Raw genomic sequence first — 24894 nt, 5'->3', positions numbered from 1 at the left:
TAATAGCAAATTTAATTCTAAATATAACTATCCTGTAAATAGAGGATGTTTTCCCGAGGAAAGCCATATCAAAATTTCTTGATTAATCCCAAAAAAGAAATTTAGAAGATCATTATTGAAGTATTGAACTCCCCAACTTCCTCGATAATTATTTTTTTTGGAGAAAATTCCGTGAAATTTATTTCCCATGGATAAATATGACTGTATCAGATACACTTCGATTCATGAATCTAATAAAATCCTACAAGCTCTTTACTACGACTCCGATACATTCTTTACACAAAAAAAATAAAAGAAGACAAAAAAGAAGGAATCAGTAACTGAGACGTTGATACAAGTCACTTCCTCTCCAAAAAATATCAAAGAAAGAAGCGAAGGACCCGGGAGTGAGGAGCCACGTGCGAACGAAAGCCTTTCACGTGGAGGGGAGCTTAAGTAGCAGTAGCGGGAACCCCAGGCGGAGTTTTTGGGCAGAGTCAGTTGCAACTGCAACTGGATGCTGAAAGTGGGATCGGGCCTGCGACCAGAGGGAGTGACCCCTGTGGAGTCCTCTCATCATTCCTTCTTTCCTTTCCTTGTTCTCCATCCTCCTTCCCTTCCCTTCCCTCTTCTCCATCCTAGCAAATGAACCGTGAACCACAGTTATTTTCCCTTTTCTTCTGAAGTAAATTGGTCGTTTTCTTGACCGGAAGTTCCTCTCTTCTCTCCCCGTCAACTGACGGTGGACGGCGATATCACACGTGCGGGAAGGTCGCATGTGTAGAGACCTTCTAAATACAAGCAGAGGGAGTGGGAAGCGGCATTGGCATTCTTTCAAAATGCTCCATAAGGGGAGAATCCTGATGGATTCTCCATGATCGTTCTTTTTTCTCCTGATTCTCACTCTAGTGTGTGGTACTCTCTTCGGATTTCAAGGATCTCAAACTGGTTTGGATTTACTTCGGAGAAAATGGATTGGATTTTCCCTTTCTTCATATAAGTCTCATATCAACTGGCATCAGGGCATCTACAATCCAGATTCAGAGGCCATGAACGACACCAAAAATTGTGGAAAGAAAATGGTGATATAACAACCAGATACTTTGGAGATTATATCCAGCAATTAAAGTCCATGAACTTGAAGCTCGAAGGAAACGTCCCTAACGCTTCTAAATGCACTTCAGAAGGAGAACCAAAGTATGCACGAATTTCATACAATCAAGATCTTTCACCAGATCGGAATTTGAATTTCGAAATGGAGATTTACTGTATTTTAATGGAGATCATACCAAAATTGGCTAAACTGCATGTGTGATTCCTCCTTGTAAATTGAATATTTGATTCCGAGAAACTGCATTTGCTTTCAGGACATACGGATGGGCCAGCCCAGGGATGGTTTATCCAGACCGAAGAACATTTCGGTTTTGACCACCCGTTGGTTTTCAGAGGTCGTTATATCCGTATGTCGTCACAGTTTTTATTCAAGGGCATTATGCTAGGAACTTATGAATTTCTAATAGACTTGTTCTGTATCAGATTACTGGTCGGCATCTGAAGATTTGGTGGCACGTCTCATGCATTTACCATCGGATGTTCATGAAACCACTTACCTCCAAGGACTGAAGTCCGAGATCATAGTCGAACTTCACAAGGACAAACCATATGGAATTTAGGAAATCATGGATTACTCCATAGAAGATAAAAGTAATCTGTATGTTTTGGATAATCGAGGTCAGGGGAAAATAACGACAACTTCAGGATGCACTCCTCCACCCATCAGAACAAAGCTTGCTGATCTTATCAAAGTGCAGAGCCAAATCAATACCCTGCGTCGTCCATTAAGATGATGGCATAGACCACTACGAGTGACCAAGCACCCGAACCTGGTAAAAATGAAGTAATTCCCCTTTTGAAGATTTTCTTCAAAGTAAATGATTATGCTATAACTGCAATGAACAATATCTTCCTGGTAACAGGAGTCAAAAGAAGTTTATTACATGATCCAGGAAGCTGAAGATAGTGAGCCGCAACGTATCGCTGACGATGATTTGATGCAAATGGACGAACCCCCTTTAGAACATGGTGTGTTATTAGCGATGTTAGCTTTGCATAACTCATGCTCTCCAAGATCACATGGAGCATTAAAATTATGCGGATCTATCAGACACTTGAAAGTGAAGGTACTAATAGATGGTGGTGCTACTTTCAATCTTATTAATCTAAGGGCAATCCAAAAGGTTACAGATCCTTATCCAACCCTGTCACAAATTCAATATCGTGTTGGGGGATTGGTTGTATTGGCTGACGGCAAGAGTATGCGCTAATGAATTTATGACTCCAGAACTTACTTCTAACCAGAATGATACTCCATTTACCTTGGGGAACATTGACATCATACCAGACATACTGTGGTTGAGGACTTTAGAATGGTTTTCAGCAATTATAACCATTTGATGCTGCAGGTCTTATGTCAGAACAATGTCCATACTAGCCAGGTCGATCCAGATTTAAACAACACCAAGCTTCTACCCTTTCACAGGGAGCAAGCTCATCAATATTGGGAATTATCAATCCAAAGAACAACATAAATCAGCCAATCTAGTCCATCCACAATCTTGGAGGAAAATTATCTGTCTCTTGATTCCTGCCTCGATTGAATCTGTTAGCTTGCTCTATGGCTGGTCGGCATTTGACCTAGCCGCCAGTCAGAGCAAGAGAAGGAAGCGGGAGAGAAAGAAAACCTCATTAACATTATTCCCTAGGGTTTCTCTGGTTTAAACCCCAGAGACTTACAAGTAAATGGGCTGGGCCCACAAGTAAATGCGCTAGCGGATTGGCGAGTTAGTGGGCCTCTTATATATGGGGCCCACATTTACAGAAAGACAAAGAAAGAAAGAAGGAAAAATAAAAAACTAGAAGAAATAAATGTAAGTTCCTCTGCTAACACCCCCCCTCAAATCACTTTTTCCCATTGTGTTTGAAAACCCCACCTCCCTGCATCCAAACCTGTCAACATCCACCTTTACAGATATTCCCATCTACACAGTAATACATTGGAATGTCTCAACCAAGCATTACTAGATTTAAACATCATTAAACCATCAAATAGTCGTTTTTCCAGTCATGACCTCTTCAATGGACTAGGGAGCAGTCAATAAACTCGTAAAACCCCATATTTTCCCACACCTAAAATGGATGAGTTAGAAGAATTACAGGGCATGATTATGTTTTCAAAGTTGGACCAAAGGTTAGGTTATCATCAAGTTTGGATGGGGGGATAGGAGTATACAATACAAGACATGAGTCTAACGTTACTGGCCTAGTTAGTGGACAGACTCATGGGACCAGAGGTGGAAATGATTGCACAGGTCCTGACAGTCAGCTGTGGAACATACATGGACAGGGAGAAAGGCACGTCTCCGGATGGAGGGTCCTCTGCATTCTGACCAGGGTTGAGGCAGGTTTTTCCCCAAATCCAGGAATTCAGCGCCAAGCTGGGAGACTGCTCAGCCTTCCGGCATAGGAACAACCAGTTTCTTAGTCAGCGTTGGAGGATTATTGTTCCCAACGGAAATCTTAGTCAGCGAATCAAGTAACATATTTCTTCTTGAAAACTAATATTTGTATTTTGGGAAGGTATCAGAAGCCTGAGAGGGGAAGTTGAAAGGCCCAAAATTATGTCTGGCTCTACGTCACTAGTTAAATCAGGTGAACATTTTGTACCCTCTGTCTTCTTATCATTTTTTTTTGAACTATTCTGTCTTCTTATCATGTCACTTATGAATGGACTGGGTGGTTGACACGGGTGCAACTGACCACATGACTCCCACCAATCAGCCTTCTCCCACTATGTTCCGTGTTATTCTCAGAAAAGGTAATTACTGCAGGAGGAGAAATCCTTCCTGTTACAGGAATTGGCTCAGTTTTTATTACCCTTAGGATTTCTTCAGGACGTCCTATGTGTGCCTAAGCTTAAGGCACAAATTATTTTTTTTGAAAAAAGGATTGGGGCCATGTAGAACTCCTATCACTGGAAAACTGTGGTTCTTGATTCTGGTTGATGATTACACAAGGAAGACGTGGTTACATTTAATTAAAAATAAATCAGAAGTTCCCAGGTTAATCCAAGATTTTATCATCATGGTAAAGAATCAATATGGCGTCTCAATCAAGAATTTTTCCTCAGATAACTCCAGGGATTATTTCAAATCACGACGTCTAGATTCTTCCTGGATTATGGAGTTATGCATGAATCAGAGAGAAAGATTGGACACATAGTAGCCACCACCAGGACCTCATTATTTCATGGACAGGTCCCTTCTCACTTCTGAGTAGACACTCAGCTGACTTTAGTATATCTAATCAATTGGCTACCATCTAAGAAGTTGGAGATTCAAAGCCTGGTGGAACTGATGTCGAAATAATTCCCAAAGATAAATACACATTCAGCCTTCCTCTCAAGATTTTTGGGTGTATCGCTGATAGGATCCCGAGACGGGATCGTATCAAGGACAATGATAACCCTGGCGGGGTGGACGACGCCGAGGGAACGAGAGAGGCAGAGAGTGGCGGGGTGGACGTCACCGGAGGAACAGGACTCGACGGGGTGAATGTCGTCGAGAGAGAAGGAGACTACTGGAAGGAAGATATGACTAACAACTCATGTCCTGCCCTCCAATGAGGAGGGCTACATATTTAAAGCGACATGCCAAGGAAATGCAAAAAGACGATAATGCCCCTAGTGGGCTTAGTGGATCGTAAAAACCGCATACATGCATGTCCATAGCCCATGTAGTAAGCTGGTGCCCGGGTCTCCCAAGGGTGTTTATCTCGGCTATTCTCCAACCCAGAAAGGGTTCGAGTGTTATCAACCTGGAATGGGAAAGTTCTTTATCTCCGTTGATGTAACCTTTGATGAAGAAGATAATTATTATGCTTCCATGGAGAGTTAGAAGCCTATGGTGAGTCAACTTGAGATTCAACCTGAAATTACTATGTCGAGAGAGACATAGCCAAGGAATCTGAAGTACCAGCATTACATTTTCCGACTGAGAACCGTCCAGAGCCGGAATCCCGTCAAGCAATTGACTGAACTCCTGGTGAGGATGGACAAAGCACTCCACTTGATGAGTTTCCTACAGGGTCCTCAAGTATGGACGGGGAGGTGCAGGAGGAGAAATATCACGCAAGACAAAATTGGGGTAGCAGTTACAGCAGTTTGATGTAAAGAACGCATGTCTCCACAGCGACTTGGAGGAGGACATTTTCACGGAACAGACACCAGGGTATTCTACTCAAACAAAAGAGAAGAAAGTGTGCTGTCTAAAGAAAACACTATATGGCCTGAAGCAATCTCCACGTGCATAGTGGAGAAGAATGGACGCTGTGGGGACAAATGTTGCTGGAATGCGGGGACAAAAGTTGATGGGGTAGCAACTTCAACTTCAATAACTTCTTGACTGCCCTTTTAAAGGGAGGGTAACCTCATTTAAAAGCAAACACATACATAGTGGAAAAGATTATAATACCTCTAGTGGACTCATCTGACAGAAATCTGATATGATTCTAACCAAATCAAGAAACGAATTCTTGGAAATATAGAATTGACTCACAATGTAGTATATGGCCAGATAATTCTTCAGATAGAGAGTAAGATCCAGATCCGTGGCGCCTCCTCAAGCTCCCGCAGCCGAATACAGCTTAAGCTTCACGACGGCTCCCAAGCTCCCGGCCTTCTCTCCAAATGATCGATGCCCCCTCCTGCCAGAGGGGTTATTCTTTATATAGGAGCAAGGTGTCCTTGCTCCTAGCCCAGGCAGTTAGTTACTGCCCTGGGCGGTTACCCTTCACTTTGGACTACACGGACTCCACACATGTGGGCCCTACTGTGGTCCCACGTGCAGAGTTATCCCCTCTTTCACCTCCTTTCTTCTTTCTCTTATATGTAATCCAAGGCATCGTAACATTACCCCCCCCCATCCACTATCACCTTGTCCCCAAGGTGAAAATCTGGAAACCGTTCTTTGATTGTAGATAGTGGTTCCCATGAAGAGTCTTCAATAGGTAGGCCTGCCCATTTGATACACACCTCCACAAAACCATTAGACTCTCTGACATTCAACACTTTAGCTGGGGTTAATTGCCATTCCATCTGTGGTGAGAGAGGAGTTAACACAACTGTTTGATCCTTCGGCCCAAGGGCTTTGCGCAACTGAGATACATGGAATACTGGATGTAACCCACAAGAAGCTGGTAGATGTAATTTGTAGGCAACTGATCCAACTTTCTCTAAGATTTCAAAAGGTCCAAAAAACTTGGGGGACAATTTTTCATTCACACGTTTGGCCAATGATCTCATTCTGTATGGTCGCAACCTTAGATATACCATATCACCAGTACTGAAATTTATGTCTCTCCTGTGTCTGTCTGCCTTCTCTTTCATCACTGCTTGGGCATCTGCTAGTCTTTGTCGCAGAGTTGTCAACATCTGATCATGCTCCAATAACAAAGTATCCACCGCTGGAGAAGGGGGACTACCATAGTGTAACAATTTGGGCGGATCTCTGCCATATACCACATTAAAAGGGGTAGTCTTCAATGAAGAATGATATGATGTATTGTAAGAAAATTCTGCCCAATGCAACCACTTGGACCAAATGCTGGGTGTTTCGGACGTAACGCATCGTAAGTACCCTTCTAAGCATCGATTCACAACTTCTGTTTGACCATCAGTTTGTGGGTGATACGAGGAGCTCATCCGTAAACTAGTACCCTGGAGTTTGAATAATTCTTTCCAAAAAGTACTTGTAAACACTTTGTCCCTATCCGAAACAATGGAAGTGGGAATGCCATGGAGGCGGACTACTTCTTTGACAAATTTGTCAGTGACCACTGACGCAGAAAAAGGATGTTTCAGAGGAATAAAATGGCCGTATTTACTTAGTCTGTCAACTACCACCATAATACAATTGTAACCGTGCGACTGAGGAAGTCCCTCAATAAAGTCCATCGAAATATCGTCCCAAACTTTCTCTGGAATAGGTAATGGTTGCAGCAATCCTGCTGGGGAAAGACTTGAAATCTTGTGCGTTTGACAAATGTGACATTGGTCTATATATGCTTTCACTTCTTTCTTCATGCCTGGCCAATAAAGATCTTTTATGATTCGGTTGTAAGTCCTTAAGAACCCCGTGTGTCCACCCATGGCTGAATCATGGTATTCTCTCAGGATGTGAGGTATAAGCGACGATTTAGCTGCTAGTACCAAACGGTCTTTATAGAATAAGCGGCCATGTGTGAGGGAAAATTTTGGATAAGACTCAGCTTTGACTGCTAATTCCTCCTGAATTTTATTCAAACTGGAATCAGATCTTAGTTCTTCTTGAATAACCTGATGATCCAAAAATCGAATCCGGGAAGTAGACAAGTTGGACAAATTCCCAAATAAGGGGGACCTCGATAAGGCATCAGCTACTTGGTTATGCTTACCCGGTTTATATTCAATGTCAAAGTTAAAACCCAACAGCTTATAGGCCCACTTGTTGTAGGGTTCCTGGACTTGCTTTTGGTCAAGTAAAAATTTGAGGCTGTACTGGTCTGTTCTGATCAGAAATGGGAGGTGTATGAGATAGTGTTTCCACTTCTGCACTGCCAATACGATAGCCATCAACTCTCGTTCATAGGCTGACTTTACTTGACTCCTCCTTGGTAAAGCCTGACTGAAAAATGCGATTGGTCGGCCATTTTGCATGAGAACTGCTCCAATTCCGACTCCTGATGCATCTGTCTCAATTACGAATCTAGAATTGAAATCTGGTAAAGCTAACACTGGTGTTGTACTCATGACTTCCTTCAAGTTTTCAAATGCCCTTTGTGTGAGATCTGACCAAAGGAATGCATCCTTTTTAAGTAAGGCTGTTAAAGGAGATGCAAGGAGTGCATAATTCTTCACAAATCTTCTGTAGTAACCCGTCAGTCCCAAAAATCCCCTTAGTTCTTTAAGAGTTTTAGGAACTGGCCAGCAACGCATGGCCTCAACTTTTACCGAATCTGCCATGACCCCATTCTGAGAAATCCAGTGGCCTAGGAACTCCAATTGGGAGCACCCAAATCGGCACTTCTTAGGGTTAATGTGCAGTGAGTTTGATGTTAATATTTGGAAGACTTGATGCAAGTGGCTATAGTGATCTTCCACAGTCTTGCTATAAATCAAAATGTCATAAAAAAAGACTAGTAAAAATCGTCTCATATGAGGTCGGAAGAGGTGATTCATCAGTGATTTTGAAAAGTAGCAGGTGCATTCATTAGTCCGAATGGCATCACTCTGAACTCGTAATGACCTTCATGAGTTTTGAATGCAGTCTGAGCAATGTCTTCTTCTTTCATACGAATTTGATGATACCCTGATTTTAAATCCAATTTGGAAAAAATAGTGGAGCCATGCAACTCATCAAGCAATTCTTCAACTACTGGGATAGGATATCTATTTGGGACTGTAATTTTATTTAATGCTCAGTAGTCAACACAGAAACGCCAGCCTGAATCCTTCTTTTTGACCAACAGCACTGGGCTTGCAAAAGGGCTGTGAGACGGTCGTATGAATTCAGATTCTAGCAACTCTTGAACGAGCTTCTCAATCTCATCTTTCTGGATATACGAGTATCTGTAAGGTCGGAGGTTCACTGGTTGTGAATTTGGTAAAAGATGGATGGGGTGATCAATCTCACGGGAAGGAGGTAGGGTAGATGGGGTTTGAAACACTGATGGATAAGTGGACCTTAAACTGACTTCCAGTTCCCTGTTATCCTCGTCAGAATTTTGAATAGTAACCCCTTCCAGTCGATATAATTCCATCATCATCACTTGCTTTTGTTTCAATGATTTGTTTGCAGATTTTGGGGCTAAATTTCCTCTGGATAATTCTTGGTCTCCTTTGAGCATTATGACACGGTTATCTGTCTTGAACTTGATTATAAGTTTTTCCCAGTGAATATGAGTCCATCCCAATGAGGTGAGCCACGACATTCCCAAAATCAGATCTGTGTTCCCTAACTGTAAGGGTAAAAAATTTGTGCTCATCACTACATCCTGAACCGAAAATTTGACCCCCACACACATGCCTTGCCCTTTTGTCGCCTGTCCATTCCCCAGAATTACTTCAAACAATACAGAGTCATTGGATCTAAATTGGAGTTCCTTACTCAATTTTGAGCAAATAAAGTTATGGGAAGTTCCGCTATCCAATAAAATTGTGACTTCATTTCCTTGTACTTTGCCCTTCAACTTCATAGAATTTGGGCTGATTCGCCCCATAACTGTCTGAAGTGACACATGGGCTGTTAATAAATTTCCTTCTACTGGTTGTTCCTCATCTTCCGACCAATCTTCCTCCTCCTTGTCTTGTCCGTTGACTTATGGCTCTTCCTCCGGTATGATTAGGATCTGCAACGATTTCTTGCACCTATGACCTGGACCAAACTTATCATTACAATGGTAACATAATCCTTGCTCTTTCCTTTTTAAGTATTCCTCTTTGGTCAATAATAGTCTCCTTTGCTTCTTAGCAACTTCATTCTGCCCTGGTTTGACTTGGCCTTTGAGCACATTTCCATGCTTGGAACCTTCTTCAGGTGTGATGAACGTCTTGCTAGATGACCAATTGGACTTTTTGGTCCCCTGGTAATGTTGAAATTGAATTTGTCGAGATTCATCATATGCTTGCCATATAGTTTCTAACCATTTCTCAGTTTCCAATGCAGCATCCATAATGTTCCTCAGACCCTTGGGTTTAACTCTTTTTAATTCTGCAAAAAATTCTGGTTTCAGACCCGTGGTGAAGGTCTCTTCTGCTATATATTCTGGTATCGGCGGCAGATACACTGATAGTCTTTCAAATTCTTCTCTATATTCTTTGACAGAGCCAACTTGTTTGATAACCATAAACTGATGCATGATATTATCAGATAGTGTTTCGTCGAAGCGTTTACCAATATGTAACTTGAAATCTGACCAATCCAGAAAAGTGTATCGGTCTTCTGTCCATATGTACCATTGGAGCGCGGCTCCCTCTAAACACGGCATTACTTTTTCCAGTCTCTCACTTTCCTCAATCTTGTGAACTCTGAAGTACTTTTCCATGCTGCGTAACCATCCTTCAACGTCCTCGCCTCTGAACGTCGGAGCTTCAATCTTGCTGACATGTGAGTCGGCACTGCGGTGGTTGACGTTGACCCTTCTTTGTTTACTTCTTCCGTTCTCACTTCTGGCTGATGGACATCCCATTCTTTAATCTTCCCTTTTGCCTTTTCTCCCGCTTGCAATGTATCCAACCTTGTCGTAATATTCTGCATCATTTGAATCAAGATATCTCTATTCTCATTCCCAGATTTCTGTAATTCCTCATTCGACTTTTTCATCTCATCTCTTAACCCTTTTTGTTCCTTTTTCATCTCCGCAATATCTGACTCCATTTCTTCAACTCTCGCTTCTAATGCCTTGCGAGTCATGGTGGCCAAGACCACGGCTCTGATACCAATGATATGATTCTAACCAAATCAAGAAACGAATTCTTGGAAATATAGAATTGACTCACAATGTAGTATATGGCCAGATAATTCTTCAGATAGAGAGTAAGATCCAGATCCGTGGCGCCTCCTCAAGCTCCCGCAGCCGAATACAGCTTAAGCTTCACGACGGCTCCCAAGCTCCCGGCCTTCTCTCCAAATGATCGATGCCCCCTCCTGCCAGAGGGGTTATTCTTTATATAGGAGCAAGGTGTCCTTGCTCCTAGCCCAGGCAGTTAGTTACTGCCCTGGGCGGTTACCCTTCACTTTGGACTACACGGACTCCACACATGTGGGCCCTACTGTGGTCCCACGTGCAGAGTTATCCCCTCTTTCACCTCCTTTCTTCTTTCTCTTATATGTAATCCAAGGTATCGTAACAAAATCACCTAGCAGGAGAGTGTGGGTTCATATCACTTCAATGACCCCACCTCTTTTTCTTCAACCACGTTTTGATAGCGTGAGCAGTCTATCATTGAATATTGGAGATCAGGTGTCCAATTGGTCATCGAAGGAAATAGCTCTTGGCACATTCAGCTGAGCTGGGACCGTCTCCTGAATAATATAGTGATGTATCAACCCAAAAAGTTTATGTGCATTCATAAATTACCATATTAGAGACAACTTGAATGGTAACCTGATTCACAGTAAAGGGGCTTTGTCTGTGATGGAGAGAACCCTAACTCTATAAGGGAATGATGGTGTTCACTTGTTGCGAAGATATGGTGTGATACTCTGATTTAGTACCAGATTTGGGAACTAATTGTTTCTTATTGGCGCAATGGAATACAAATTAACATGTAGTAAAGGATAGATCAACATGGCCCTTACAAGAATGTAATTCAAGATTGCTTCTTATTGCCACCAAGAGAACCACTTTCTGCATAACTTTTCCCACATTTGATCCAAAATTTACGGCATATTAATAGAAACAAATTCTGACTACCAGAACATCAGCTAGAATGTGATAAGTTTCTGACGAAGACTTATCAAAGCAAGAAGAGACGCAAGGCCAACACCGCACATGCAAACTGATGCAGCACGTGCGAGTTTTTGAATAAAGCGCGGGAAGATCATTATATATGGAAGGGGGGCGTCTTTTGTCGGCATTATCTAGAAGTAGTTTCGTCGCTCGCCCTTCTGTGTGTGGAAGGAGATCCTCCTTCGCGTGAGTTGCTGAAGACCGATCCGGCTGCCAGCTAACAGGATTCGAACAGAAGAGTAATTCCTTCGCTCTATCGGTCTAGATATTGTTCTTTCATCTTACTATTGTCAATAGACGTTGTTTGCTCGAATTCTTCCCTGTTATTTGGGATCCGAAGCAAATATAGTTCTTCATACAAGTTTGGTGACTGGATCTTGAATACAGAGTAGAGATCTTCGGTGTCGAGTTCTCTACCTTTGCATCTTTTGATTTGTACTGATTCTGTTGGTATCCTAACAGAATGTCTGATCCATTAGCTGCCAGAAGATGAGTTATCTATGAACCGTCAAAGTCCTGATCATCATATAATATCCAATCATTGCAGAAGGAAACTTAATGGACTAGAATACCCATCTTCCAGTGCTGGTGATAAATTTTTTTCAAGAAAGTGCTGATCATAGTTGCTCTTTACTAGTAAATGAAAGATGTTGAACATCGGTGATGGGATTCTTTTCAAAGAACTGATATTGTATGCAGAAATATATCTGAACCTGATAAAACGAAACAGGTCGCCAGTTCCCACTTAAAACATTAGGTGAGGTGGACTTATTGACCAGACAGGAATGCATACAATTCATAGCATGGGTACAAAAAAATACTGCTCTAGATCTAATGAAGACTAGTGACCCTGGAGATGACGATCAGAATTGTCAAAAATATGTGTAAGCCCATAAGAAACATTTTTAAAGTCCAAAACAATAACTGAAAAACATGGCATTGAAATATTATGGGGAACAATAAAAAGCTTGTCAGAAACAACTACTAGTCTCAAGGCAATGAGTAATTCAAAGAGAAAATTTCTTACACTCATCAACCATATCAATGAAATCGACAACAATAATGCCACCAATGTCTCTCAGTCTTAGTTCCCGTGCAATCTGAAAATATAAAAATCAATAGCTTCTCCTATCCCTTTTTACAAACCTTGAAACAGTGAATAACATTCTAAAATATGAATAATCCCTTCTTTCAAAAAAAAAAAAAAAATGAATAATACCAAGATGAATCAGGCATTAAAATAAATCAAAAGAATAGTGAACAGTATATCTAAAAGTTATTAGACAACAACTCAACAATGGAATTGAATGTTTCAGGAAAGATAGTGCAAAACCTTATAATAACAATGAGTTGGAATTTTCTTCAAATATAATGGTATGATACAAGAAACATGTGTACAAACACCTCAACATAATCGACCAGTGGAACTGAATCTTGGGCACAAATTTGAGAAAACAGGAGTTTTTCTCTTCATGGTAATTAACCCAATGTGACATCTCAAATTCTAAAAACAAGCCATTTATATTATATTAGAAAGAGAGACGGGAGGTAATATCTAAGCCAAACGTATGGAACAATCAACAGTAAGTTTATCCTGAATGATCATATATAATGAGAAAATTTCTCAAAGGACCGCATTGGCAGGATGAGCGACCACCTGAGAAATCCCCCAAAGGAATCCAATGTGTGGACTAAGAGGACCAACTATACCTCTGAGAGATGCAGTGGCAAACTAGGACCAAATGGACCGCCTATAAGAAAGGCATGACACAAGGAGAAGCTCCAAACTCTCTAACTTTGGAAAGGAGTCTAACTCTGGTAGGGACTGGCTAGAAAAATCCATAATGAGCAAGGAAGGAATTGAAAAGAAAATGATCGGTGTTGAACAGGGCATGAACAGAAACAAGATTAACCACGCAATGAAAGGCCAACAAAATATGACATCTAAAACTCGTCACAAGAAAGTCTAGAGCCCATAATCAACACCGACCCAACCTGTAAATTCTAGGGCAGATGAGTACTAACGAGGAAGGTTGAAAAACTACTCCAATATTCCCCAAAGGGACACCTACATATAGCTTTCTTGTACCATACCATTATCTTTGAAGAAAATAACAAAGCAGATCAACCCGGGAAGCCTCATCAATGACAATGTAAGCATAGACCCAGTGTTAGACTGGCCACCTAGGTGGAGAGCCTAATGGGTGGGGTTAAAAAAAACCATTACTAAAACAGAAAGCCCATGAATGAGACAATTGGTGAAAGCTTAATAGCAAACAACCAAGGATAAGACATACATCTACTCCGTGTGTCTTATCCACTCCAAGCGAGAGTTATACCTAAGAATTTTAATTAAAGGAGACACCTACAGATGCTAGAATTTCAAAAACATAAAAATTCTCACAAGAATAATTCATTTCTCTCTTTTATTAAGCTTTTAGCGGATCTTGTCCTCAGGTAACTTACCCAACACAAATAATTTCTGTATTAACGTTTAACACAGTCGTCTTTCCTATGTCCTTAATCCTTTCCCCTTAATCAGTCGTAACAGGTATCGTGCCAAAAGTGAATAGGCCTAATACCTGGCTTTGTAATTTCTAATTCTAATTTCTTGCTAGGGTTACTTTTATAGCCAACTAGTACAACTGGTGTTTAAACAGTTGTTTTCTCTGTTAATAGTTACAAATTTTCATTCTCAAACTCTATCCTCTCCACTGGCGGCCGGGAGAAACACTGGGAAGGCAGTGCTTTACAATCAACATGGATCAAATAATAATGAAATCTTTCTCTGGTGCACATATTCCAACAAAATTGAGTTGAAGTGGTTGATACCTTTTCCACATAGATCCTCTCCACTGCTGATTATTTCTCAAGTACCTTTCTCTCATCATCACACAAATCCTCCAGCCTCCTTTGAACAATCAATCTCAAATAGAGCCTCTAAGACGTCTTCAGTTTTCCATTCTGGCTTCGAAAACACATGACGTGTTATCATCACATAATCTTCCTTTCATAACTCAGTTATGAAACCCAATGCCAGGCAATCGCCAACAGTCAAACACCGCAGCGGTGGAGATCAAGTGCAACAGTGAGATAGAAAAAGGAACGAGAGAATAGACGAGGTGAAAGGGAAGGGAGGTAGGTAGAAAACCGTTGTCTTGGTTGTCAGGTGAAACCCCGTCACCCTGGTAATAGGGCAGATGGAGAGAAGTGAACAAACTTTTGGTCATAAAAACATATACCAAGAAAGGACATGACTTTGAAGTTACTCTAGTTTTTGTCCTCCAAGAAACTGATAAGCAGAGAATCAGGATAATGCACTCACTACAGTAATGAAAGTGATCTAATCTTGATCTTCCTCTACAGGACAGTTATTGTTGGAGTTTCTTATCATCTTGGCGCATCTATGACTCCAGCCAGGTCGAAATAAAGAAGAGCAAGGGCTCCACGATGTGAGATCAGAAAAAATGGCAGAAAGAGAAAAACACCACACCTTCATTGTTTAGGACAAACACAATTATAATGAGCCTAATGGGTTCGGATCTTAATGTCCAAACCCGATATCCTTACAACTGTCATATTTGCTAACCGTTAGACTGGATACAAATATACATTGTATGGAAAAGGTGTAAATGCTAATGTATTCCCATTATAAATCAACTTTGTAGCTAATAGGTCATGAAACCTTTTGAAAACATATGTCCAAATAGATTGGTATTTCTAACTCATGGACAAGCGCAAATCATTATAAACTTGTGTTTGTACAGGAAAATAAAGCATCAAATTTGGAACATACTTGTTTTGCAGCAGCAAGGTTGACATCTAGGACAGCTTTCTCTTGAGAAGTTCCCTGACCAAGCATGCCATGACCCCCATTGACATCAATAGACACAAGAGCTTCAGTTTGCTCAATAACTAGTGAGCCTCCATTAACAAGAGGCACTCTGCAATAAAAAATGGAAGGATGAGAATGAGATAGTAAGTACATGGAGAAAAAATCGACACATTTTAAATGAAACATTATCTAACTGAAATCATCTAACTTAAACCTCTCCGAGTTTCTACTTCTGGTTTAGGAAGAGAAAATAACCATGTAACCCATTATTTGTTGAAAATCAAGTTTAAGGTTTCTTGATAATTTATGGTAGATCAGCAGGAACTAAAGCTTCTGAATAATAAGAGGCTATATATTTAATTAAAACTTCTGTAAAATGAAAACTGGAAACAAAATATTTGATGACGAGTCAAGAATAACTAATTGGCCCTGTAGAGGGCAAAAATTTGTACCTTTTACTAAGAATGCTATCGATCTCTTCTTCAACTCCGTATTCATCAAAGATGGGCGTTCGTTTTGAGTACAACAAAACGCGGTCACATAGATCAGGGGCCATTTCCTGAAGATAGCTTGTAACCTAAAGAAAACATTCATTAATTCCAACAGCAATTGTGTATCACAAAGCAAAGTTGAAACCTTGTCATAAGTTTATTCCAACATCACTAGAAGAACCAAAATACAAGCATCATATCTCATGCATTGTATAAGGATCCATTCAAAATATCTGGTCCCTATTACACGCATCCATTTGTGTCTTCCACAGACTTTCAGAGTGAAAAGTTTTCTCAGACCAGAGATGAAATAACAAAAATTTTAACCTTCTCAAATATTTTATGAAGGCGAATTGTGAATTCTGGAGTCCTAGAAACAACCTTGATGCCAGGAAGAAATACAGAACATGCAATATGAACCGTTCGTAGAAAATAATCTTTCACTCCAGTCCCCCAAAGAATGAGAATATCTTGCTTTTGGCAATACCTCACGGTAAGTCCGAGGAGAGTCGACAACCATACTGTTGACCTGAATAAGACATTTTTCAGCTCTTTCAAAATATATTATCAGGAAAATTAAAAGAAAAGTATCATGATGCCATGAATCAGACCTTCTCATTAAAATAATCTTGCACAACAGACAGAGTTTGGCCCATAGCTCTGTGTAATAAAACGGGAACAGCATCCTCTACTCCTTCATCAGCAGCAAGAGCTGCAGATTTGGCGTGTTCAATTATACCTTTCCACGTGGTCAATAACCCCTCTAGATCCTTCTGCAACTCTTCCAAAGAATGGTTTGCAGCAACTGTTCTGACGGTCAAACCGAAACCAGGAGGTTGCAACGTTTTTGCAATCACTCTCAAACGTGTACGTTCCACACCAGTAATCTTCTTGGAAACACCAATTCTGTTACAACGAGCGCTCAATATCTGCAAGCCAAAGGGAACCATCTCCTTTGTAATCATCACTCATCTTTTCAGCTCATCTTCAAATTTATGTTTTTATAAAAAAGACATTCTCTAAAAATGTGATACATAATATCAGAAAAACAAAAGGGAAATTTTCAAATAAGCGTTTGGATTATCTCAGAAAGCTGACATTACTTACTCTTACGGCCATATCAGAGTTTAAAAATAGGAGCTTGCACAAAGGAAGTTAATAAAACAAATGAGTGTTGGACTACCTGTTTCACAAATTTACTAAAGTTTAATTCATATTTCAAATCGAACACTAAACCCAAAAAGACCAATTCGTCAGACTATTGTAGGCCATAGTCTCAGAAAAAGGAGTCCAGCCAATTCTTAAATGGTGCTAGGAAAATAAGGCCAAAAGAGAATGAGAGTCAGTTAGGGTTATTCACGTGAAGTGACATTTCTCAAAGTATCGAGATCAACTTAGCCAGCTTCACCAGTGTCTAGGATTTTCTAGAAAACTACAGTTCTTCCCCCTTCCTAAATCAAGCACTTCTTTCCTCTGACACTCAGCAAAAGGAGTCCAGCCCATTCTTAAATGTGATAAAAAATAAAGTCAAATGAGAATGGGAGTCATGGAGAGCTATTAACGCGAAGTGAGATTTCTCGAGGAATCGTGATCAACTTAGTCGGCTTCACCAGTGTCGAGGATTTTCTGGCCACCAGCAGTTCTTTCCTCTTTCTATGTCAATCATTTCTTTCCCTTAAATCTTTCTAGGGTCCAGATAATTCTCAGGATGTTGACTCTTTTGGTGAGATTCAATCATCAATCTAGATTGCCCTTCCGTTGAATACATAAAATAACTATATAAAAAAAAATCTTAAAGAGACCTTCCTATCTAGAAGCTAGCCAATACAGAAAACATGGGGAAACTGATGAAAGAGCAATCTAATAAGTTGTGCCAGTTCGAGGAAGACATCTAGTGATTGTGTCAAGAAAGAGCCGATACACTTCCTTAACTAATAAGGCATTATAACATCATGCATTCCACTGCATAAACATTTTGTGATTAGCCTATGGCATGAATTATAAGTAGTTCTTGGTTTCTGCCGCTTTAGACTCAGCACGTGAGATAATTGTTGGGACTTGGGAGGCATTGGCTCAATTGCAAATGGGAAGATCAAGATAGAGAGCTTAATAATAAGGAAAGTGAAATAAGCTAACTCGAAATGATGAGGATAGCCTTCCAATATCAGCATAAAACATGACTATCTTTTCTAACCATGAAACATGAAAACCCAATAACTAAACAACCTCATGTCAAACATGGACAATAAAATAAACATATGGAAAATACGATTGCTAGGAGTGCCACAGTCAAGTAAACAACTTTCACAAGATCCAAACGCCTTAAGAGGATTAGCCCATTGAATGTAAAAAACTAAGCAGGAAAATTAAAATCATAATGAATTACTCCTTTGTACCGTTTTAAAAAAGATTAACTCACTCACCCAGAACCTACTTCTCAGGGTCGGATAAGCTGTTAGAGCAGGACCTTTTGTCCCCAAACCCTCTTTAACAACTTGCACAATAACTTTCGTCCCTTTCTTTACATGATCCCACTTGTTTTCATCAGTATGAGGTTCAATGTTTTCTTTCAGGCTTTGCAGGAAAATTTCTGATAAATTGGTATCGTTCAAACCATCTGTGTCAACTGAAAATAAATCCTCAACAGATCCATATTCAGTGGAATGCACATGCTCGTCATCATAATCTTCAAAGTCAGCTTCGCCATCTGCAATGCCGACTGCACCATTGGTCAGAGGTGCTTCATGACCACTGGAGGAATCATCATTATCCATCTGCTCATCATCCTTCATAACGTCATCAACATCTACGAATCCATCATTCAAGGTTCTGACATTGTAGGCAGGATAATGTTCCTCAACATCCAGTGCATCATTCACTTCATTACTCATAAAGCCGTTGACTTCCTGCCCGTTGACCAACTCATGGAACGGGGGATATACAAATGGTGCACGGTTTTGTTTTATCTCCATAAGTGATGGTCTAGAAATCCCAATGTCCACAAAAGCACCTCCCATGTGTGGAACAAGCTTTGTTAAAACACCAAGATATACACTATCACACTGCACATTATGTTTTAGAGGTTCTAGTAACAATTCTACAAGCTTTCCATCTTCTAGAATTGCAACACGTTGCATGGTACATACAGAGGAGTTGATGAGAATGTCAGTAGTAACAAGTTTAGCTGTCTGACTTGACTTGGAGCTATATTCAGCGACCTCCTTGTCTATAACTTCGTAAAGATTCTTGGGAAGTCCAACTTCAGAAACTAGAGTTTCATCTAATAAATCTTTTGGAGCAGAATCTTCGACTCCAAATGTTATTAATCCTTGAAGCCAAGGTTCCTCAGTAGGCTGGCTTCTTTCAGGAGATTGGTGAGATACCTCCAGCACATCTGTTGATCAAATCGTGAAGGGATTAAACAAAAATATGAAAAAGGGCGATGTAAAGAGATGTTGTGCTATTCGTCAATATTTTGTGTTACCTGAAGATAATGGTAGTTTTTTCATGGCGTTGGTCTGCTCAGGATAATCTCCGATCTCCAACCATGTACCCCAGGAAAAAACTGGAGGTATTTCTATTTTACTATTCACCCACAGGTCTCTTACTTGAAGTTTGTTACTCGTCTGTCTTGACATAGGAACTGAAAGGGAAAACTCTGGCCCCTGCCGACAAATGATAACACAAGAAGCTCCAGTGCATTGTTTAATGAAATAATTGTAGCTGAAATTCGCTCCATAAGGCACCTAAAATGTGAAAATGAAATAAGCAATTAAATAAAATGGGACTCATGAAGAATGTGTTACCCAACATCAGTTCTGTTAAGGTCTCCATGAGAAGATATACATAAGTCAAAAAATGGTAGACCCCCAAATGTGTAAACCAAGACCATTTTTTAAGTCACAGGCGAACCTCTTTGAATTACGTCGTGCAGGAAGTGAGTCTATAATGTCGTTTAGCAGCAGTCAATCAGGGTATCAGATAGGAAACACATCTAAGCTTACTAAATAATTGATGAGTTTTACCAAGTGAAATTATCTCCAATTCAGGGTATCAGATAGGAAACACATCTAAGCTTACTAAATAATTGATGAGTTTTACCAAGTGAAATTATCTCCAATTCAGGATATCAGATAGGAAACAGAAGAATACAATCCAGAAACTTTGTCATAATCAAGAATTCCAACTTTGAATGAATGACACGTGACGTCAGCAAGCTATCACGCCCTCAATAACAAGAAAGGTGAAAGATATTGAAGAAGAGCACTATTTGTGACAAGATATGCAGGGATGTTTATGCATACACAATAAAACGCCAGTCATGAATATATCGCAGAGAATAAAATTAATATAATTAAATCACTTCCCTTCGAAACAAAGGTATACCTAAAAAGCTTTAAAACAAATTAAACTCTTCTTAACTGCAGAAACACTAATATTTGTCCAGTCCTCGCTCTCAGAAAAGAAGATGGTAAAAGAGCACAAGTAGTTTTTTAACTTTTCTGAAACATTTTCACAAGAAAAGTTGCACATAACAGACAAATAGATAGGTAAGAATGATAGCAGTGTGTTGGCAGACAAATAAAAATACAGTCTAACAATTACGTTAACATGCCTCTGTTTCAGCCATCCACAAGTTACTGCGATCCTTGCAATGGGATAGGGGAATGGCCCTTTCTGGCTCCCAGCAACCTAATGTCTCAAGATCACCAGTGATGTAGAGAATCTCCCCCTCGGCCACATCAGCTTCAATGCACCATAACACTTCACATAGGTCATCACCAGATGACGCTTCAGTTTCTTCTGTAGAAAATAAGAATTATAAATAAGTCATTTTGAACATACAAACAAATCACATCAACTAACAAAAGTAAGCATTTCTTTAATGATAATTTACTTTAGCATCAGTCATCACAGACGCTTTTTAAAAGTTCTACCATATTTCACTTAGCATGAAAGTGAAATAAGGTACGACTTTATGGCGTAAATATATCCACAGGATACAATCGCATCCAAATTTAAGGTGTTTATTCATCTTTAATTCATGGTTCGTATTTCACTTAATCCTAAACAATTCATTTAGATAAAAAAGAAAAGATGGTGATCATTACAAGAGCAAAAAAGGAGGGCCTATGATCTACTAACAGAGATACTTCTTATCAACTGAAGAGAAAAAAAAATCACATACCTTTTTCAATGGACAATATTCGAGATCCAGGAAGGCGGTTGTTAACACTCAGATAGGTGATATTAAAACCCCTTTGTAGCGGTAACCACTGAAAGAAGTATCTGAAATGAAGTCATAAATTAGATTTGTTTGATTAGAAAATCAATGAGTACACTTAAATATCAAAAGTACAGAAAGTGCGTAAAAAACAGAAGGTTTACTTTGGAATAAATTTGAAGCATGAAACGGTCTCATTTTAAATTATCAGAACATCAATGGAGCGTCCTTTGAGTAAATCACTCAAATGACAATGGAGTAATTATACCCTTCATCCGCACTCTCACTATTTACAGAGAGAGTAAAATGAGTGCAGTTAGAATGTACAGGGGTCAAGGCAATTAGACAAAAAAATAGCTCTTTCAAATTAAAAACAAACTCCAACTTATACCTTCGCAAGTAAAGCTAATGTGCATTTACTTTCATCCTTCATGGCTCCACGGGTAGACATCTTGATCTACTTTATTCATTCTCCATTCTTTCTACTTCTCATATCCTCATAATGATCACCCAGCATGTAAAATGGGTGACACGGTTTGACGTACTAGTCATTAGGCTCACTGTTAGATTTTCGTTTTGGGATCTTGGTCCAATAACTTATTGTATATTTTTTCTTCACCGTTTTCTTCCTTTAATCATCCTTAACTGCCCTCTATTATCCTCTCTGGAAAGATCCACATCCATAACGACTCTGAGGTACTTACATCCTTCACTTCGTGGTCTTTACTCATCTTGTCGTAAGTACCTTTCTGAAAGGATCAAATCTCCGACCCACAGGACATCTACTTTGAGCTGATCACATTCTCTAGCTTGATGACTTTTGGCTGAATAATAATGTTCAACGGGAAAGAAAGAAGTCATCCTTCGGCTCCTGGATGTGAGGACATTGATCTTCCGACTGACTGGAAGACTGAACACGCTGAAGCTCTGCTACAAGAAAAATGGCTAGTGACTTCTCGGGCATCGTCTCCACCATGTCCGCTGACCCTAGCTGTACTGGGTGCACGTTTTCCTCTGCGAGTAGAAATTTTTTCATCACCGGGCTCGAACTTAAGCCCACTGAGTATTGCCACAACTTGGCGGACGCCTGGCTTAACACCTCTGCAAAAATGAGAGAATTGACTGACTGGGAGGTGGCATGCCCTGTTCATTTTCACTCTCTTAACAGACTGGGAGGTGGGACCCTCTCTTCTTGAGGCATACAGTTGCAATCGCTCTACTTCCTCATCTGGTCTTGCTTGCTTGCTTTTGCTCCACCATCTGGTTATTCTGCAGCTTTGTTACTATTGGATTTTTTTAAGATCACTACTGGGTTTATTTTATGGCTAAAGAAGAATCGGGTGTTTCTTTCACTCATGTGAAAGAAAAATGGTACATGCAGTTGACTCAAACTGCACCGATAAACTTGTTCACTGGTCACAATCAGTACCAGAGGACAAAATAAATACGCAGGACACTTTGAGCCAGAGGTCAACTCCTTCACTTGGCCAACGATCCACCTTCAGAAGCAGATCCTAGGCAACTTAAGTGGCCGTTTGAAGAGGATGTGCTCTTCCCATGGATCTAGGACTCCATGCTGCAAGACATTACTTAAGTCTATGCAGATTATGACAACGTCAAAGAAATTTGGGACATCACTCTGCACCGATATTCCATGAGGGATGACGATCACCCGTAGCACTTACAGCCAACCCTATAGATCTCAGATATGTATACGTGATAGGGTTGACTGGTACCTAAAAGAACTTTGGCATTAATTCGATTCTTTTGGAGCCCAATTGTTTGACCGTGAACATAAACTAAAATTTGAAGACACAGTTCAACAAATTCGTTTTGAACACAATACTACTATATTGACTCAAAGTTCAGCATGCATCGTCAAGCCCCTCCAAAGATGCTATCGTCGTAACCCATCTGATTGTTCCTTCCACTGAATCACAAGTCAATCAGAATCAACAGGGAACCAAGCAAAACCAACCTAAAGGACCACATGGAGATGAGAAACGTAATTTGTGTAGCCATTGTCAACGAGATCAACACACTAAAGATACATGTTGGGAACTTCATGGACAGCCAACATGGGCTGAAAATCATTGGCAAGCGTAACAGTGCAGTACAAACGTCAACAGATGGGAAGGATACCAGTCAGTATACCAAGTCAACAAGTGACATTGAATGAGTAATGGGGATGATACAGTACGTAACATGCACTGATATTGAATGACTTTTAGTTTGCCAGCAAGTTAATGGGGATCATACGGGCTTCTATCATTGCTTGGCTCCAGTACCATAGTTATTCTGATTACATACGTTAATGACATTCTCATTACTGGGAATGATACTGTAGGAATTGAAATCTTCGGCCAACAATTAAGTACACAATTTGACATCAAAATATTGGGAGAACTTAAATATTTTCTAGGTATTGAAGTGGCACGTTCCTCTAGGGCTATTGCTCTTTTACTACACAAATATAAAACTATAGTTTGCCCAGCCATAGCCAGTTAGAGATTCTTCAAAGTAATTTCAAAACTTTTCATTTCAAAAACTTTTAAAAGTTGACTCCAACAGTAGCCAGTTAGAGTCAACTTACTTTGGTCTCAAATAGAAATGTTAGAGATCTTGCGACTGCCAAACGTGTTCCCAGAAAAAAGCAATGGGATAAACATCCATTTCGAACTTCCAACCTTGACAATAAAATAATCAAGGATTATTTACCAATCCTTGCTTAAAAACTCTTTCCATCCTCTAATTTAGCATCATCTCTGACACATTCTACAAGACATTACCCAACGAAGGCAAAGACGCAAGATGAGTCTGTAACATACACATGGGCCTAAAGGAGCACGGGTGGAGAACCTATAAAAGAAGACGGAGAGGGAGTGAGGAGCACATTGGCAATTTTCTTCTAGAACTTCCACGAGTGGCGGTTTCCGAACAACTGAGGCTGGAGCAGCAGGGACGAGCCGGCTGATCAGAGAAGTGGAGAATCCAACATGGCTTCATATCCAACATGAATCCAACAGTAGCATCAAATTATGGAGCCATGTTGGATTCCACTCGGAAATATTGATTCTAGATATAATCCGTAGTATCAAATTATCAACAGTAGTTAAAAAACGCCTTTTCCCAAACATTTACGTTCCCAATTTCGTTCAGACGGTGTCCCAGAACCAACGTCGATGCCTTCTGTCGCCTTACAGACCTTAAAATCTCCCTTAACTATGTTGATGCAGCCAAGGAAATGATGCAAAATTTATGATATTTTTTCAAAGTTCTCATATCTACGGATAAGAAGGCTCCTCCTAGGATGAAAAAAGTGAATGAAGAACAAGGAAGACAACGAACACGACTTTGGAAAAATCAGAAACCTATTCTAAAATCGTCCTCGAAATTTCGGACAAGGCGTTATCAAAAAAATTAAAATTCCTTGCTGTTCACAACACAATGAAGCGTTGTCGCGTAATTCCCTAGCTAACCGTCATCACTCGCGATGAAAAAACAGCCGCGTAAACTGAATAATTCCGAGAATAGAGCTCTTACTTGGAGAGAGAGTTCCGATTTCCAATAAACTGCGAGAAAGGAGAGCTACGATGACGTCCGAAGCGAACAGAAGACCGATAAGCTTCGTGAAGCGCCATGTCATTTTCCTCCACAAATGACAGCTCTCGAAGTCCTGCACAAGATGTAGATGCAACGTTCGATCCAAGCTTGAGCTGAAGAACACTCCGCTAGAACAACTTGAGATTTTGAAAAGCTCTCGTCGCCATTTTGAAAAGCTCGAGCGAACCCGGCATGGCGGGGTGCTCTCTCGCTCTTCT

At 40.2% G+C, this 24894-nt stretch overlaps 1 protein-coding gene across 4 annotated transcripts in view; it reads right to left on the bottom strand.

The window, feature by feature from the left end:
* Nucleotides 1-24894, bottom strand: part of RNEE/G (RNAse E/G-like protein) — a 27159-nt gene extending 2265 nt beyond the window's left edge. For 3 of the 4 annotated variants that reach the window (XM_078586956.1, XM_078586955.1, XM_078586954.1), the window contains exons 1-10: nucleotides 24617-24894; nucleotides 21038-21138; nucleotides 20465-20652; nucleotides 19334-19595; nucleotides 18273-19243; nucleotides 16461-16778; nucleotides 16337-16378; nucleotides 15811-15935; nucleotides 15320-15467; nucleotides 12551-12623 (exon numbers count right to left, since the gene is read on the bottom strand). In XM_078586956.1, the coding sequence (XP_078443082.1) occupies nucleotides 12551-12623; nucleotides 15320-15467; nucleotides 15811-15935; nucleotides 16337-16378; nucleotides 16461-16778; nucleotides 18273-19243; nucleotides 19334-19595; nucleotides 20465-20652; nucleotides 21038-21138; nucleotides 24617-24714 (2326 nt within the window). In that variant the 5' untranslated portion in view covers nucleotides 24715-24894. The remainder of the gene's footprint in view (nucleotides 1-12550; nucleotides 12624-15319; nucleotides 15468-15810; nucleotides 15936-16336; nucleotides 16379-16460; nucleotides 16779-18272; nucleotides 19244-19333; nucleotides 19596-20464; nucleotides 20653-21037; nucleotides 21139-24616) is intronic. The other variant, XM_078586957.1, reaches the window with a different exon arrangement.

The sequence above is a fragment of the Wolffia australiana genome, chromosome 15, assembly GCF_029677425.1.
Source record: "Wolffia australiana isolate 7733 chromosome 15, ASM2967742v1".
Lineage (NCBI taxonomy): Eukaryota > Viridiplantae > Streptophyta > Magnoliopsida > Alismatales > Araceae > Wolffia > Wolffia australiana.
The sequence above is the reverse complement of the archived record's forward strand: the minus strand, read 5'-3'. Positions and strand labels throughout refer to the sequence as shown.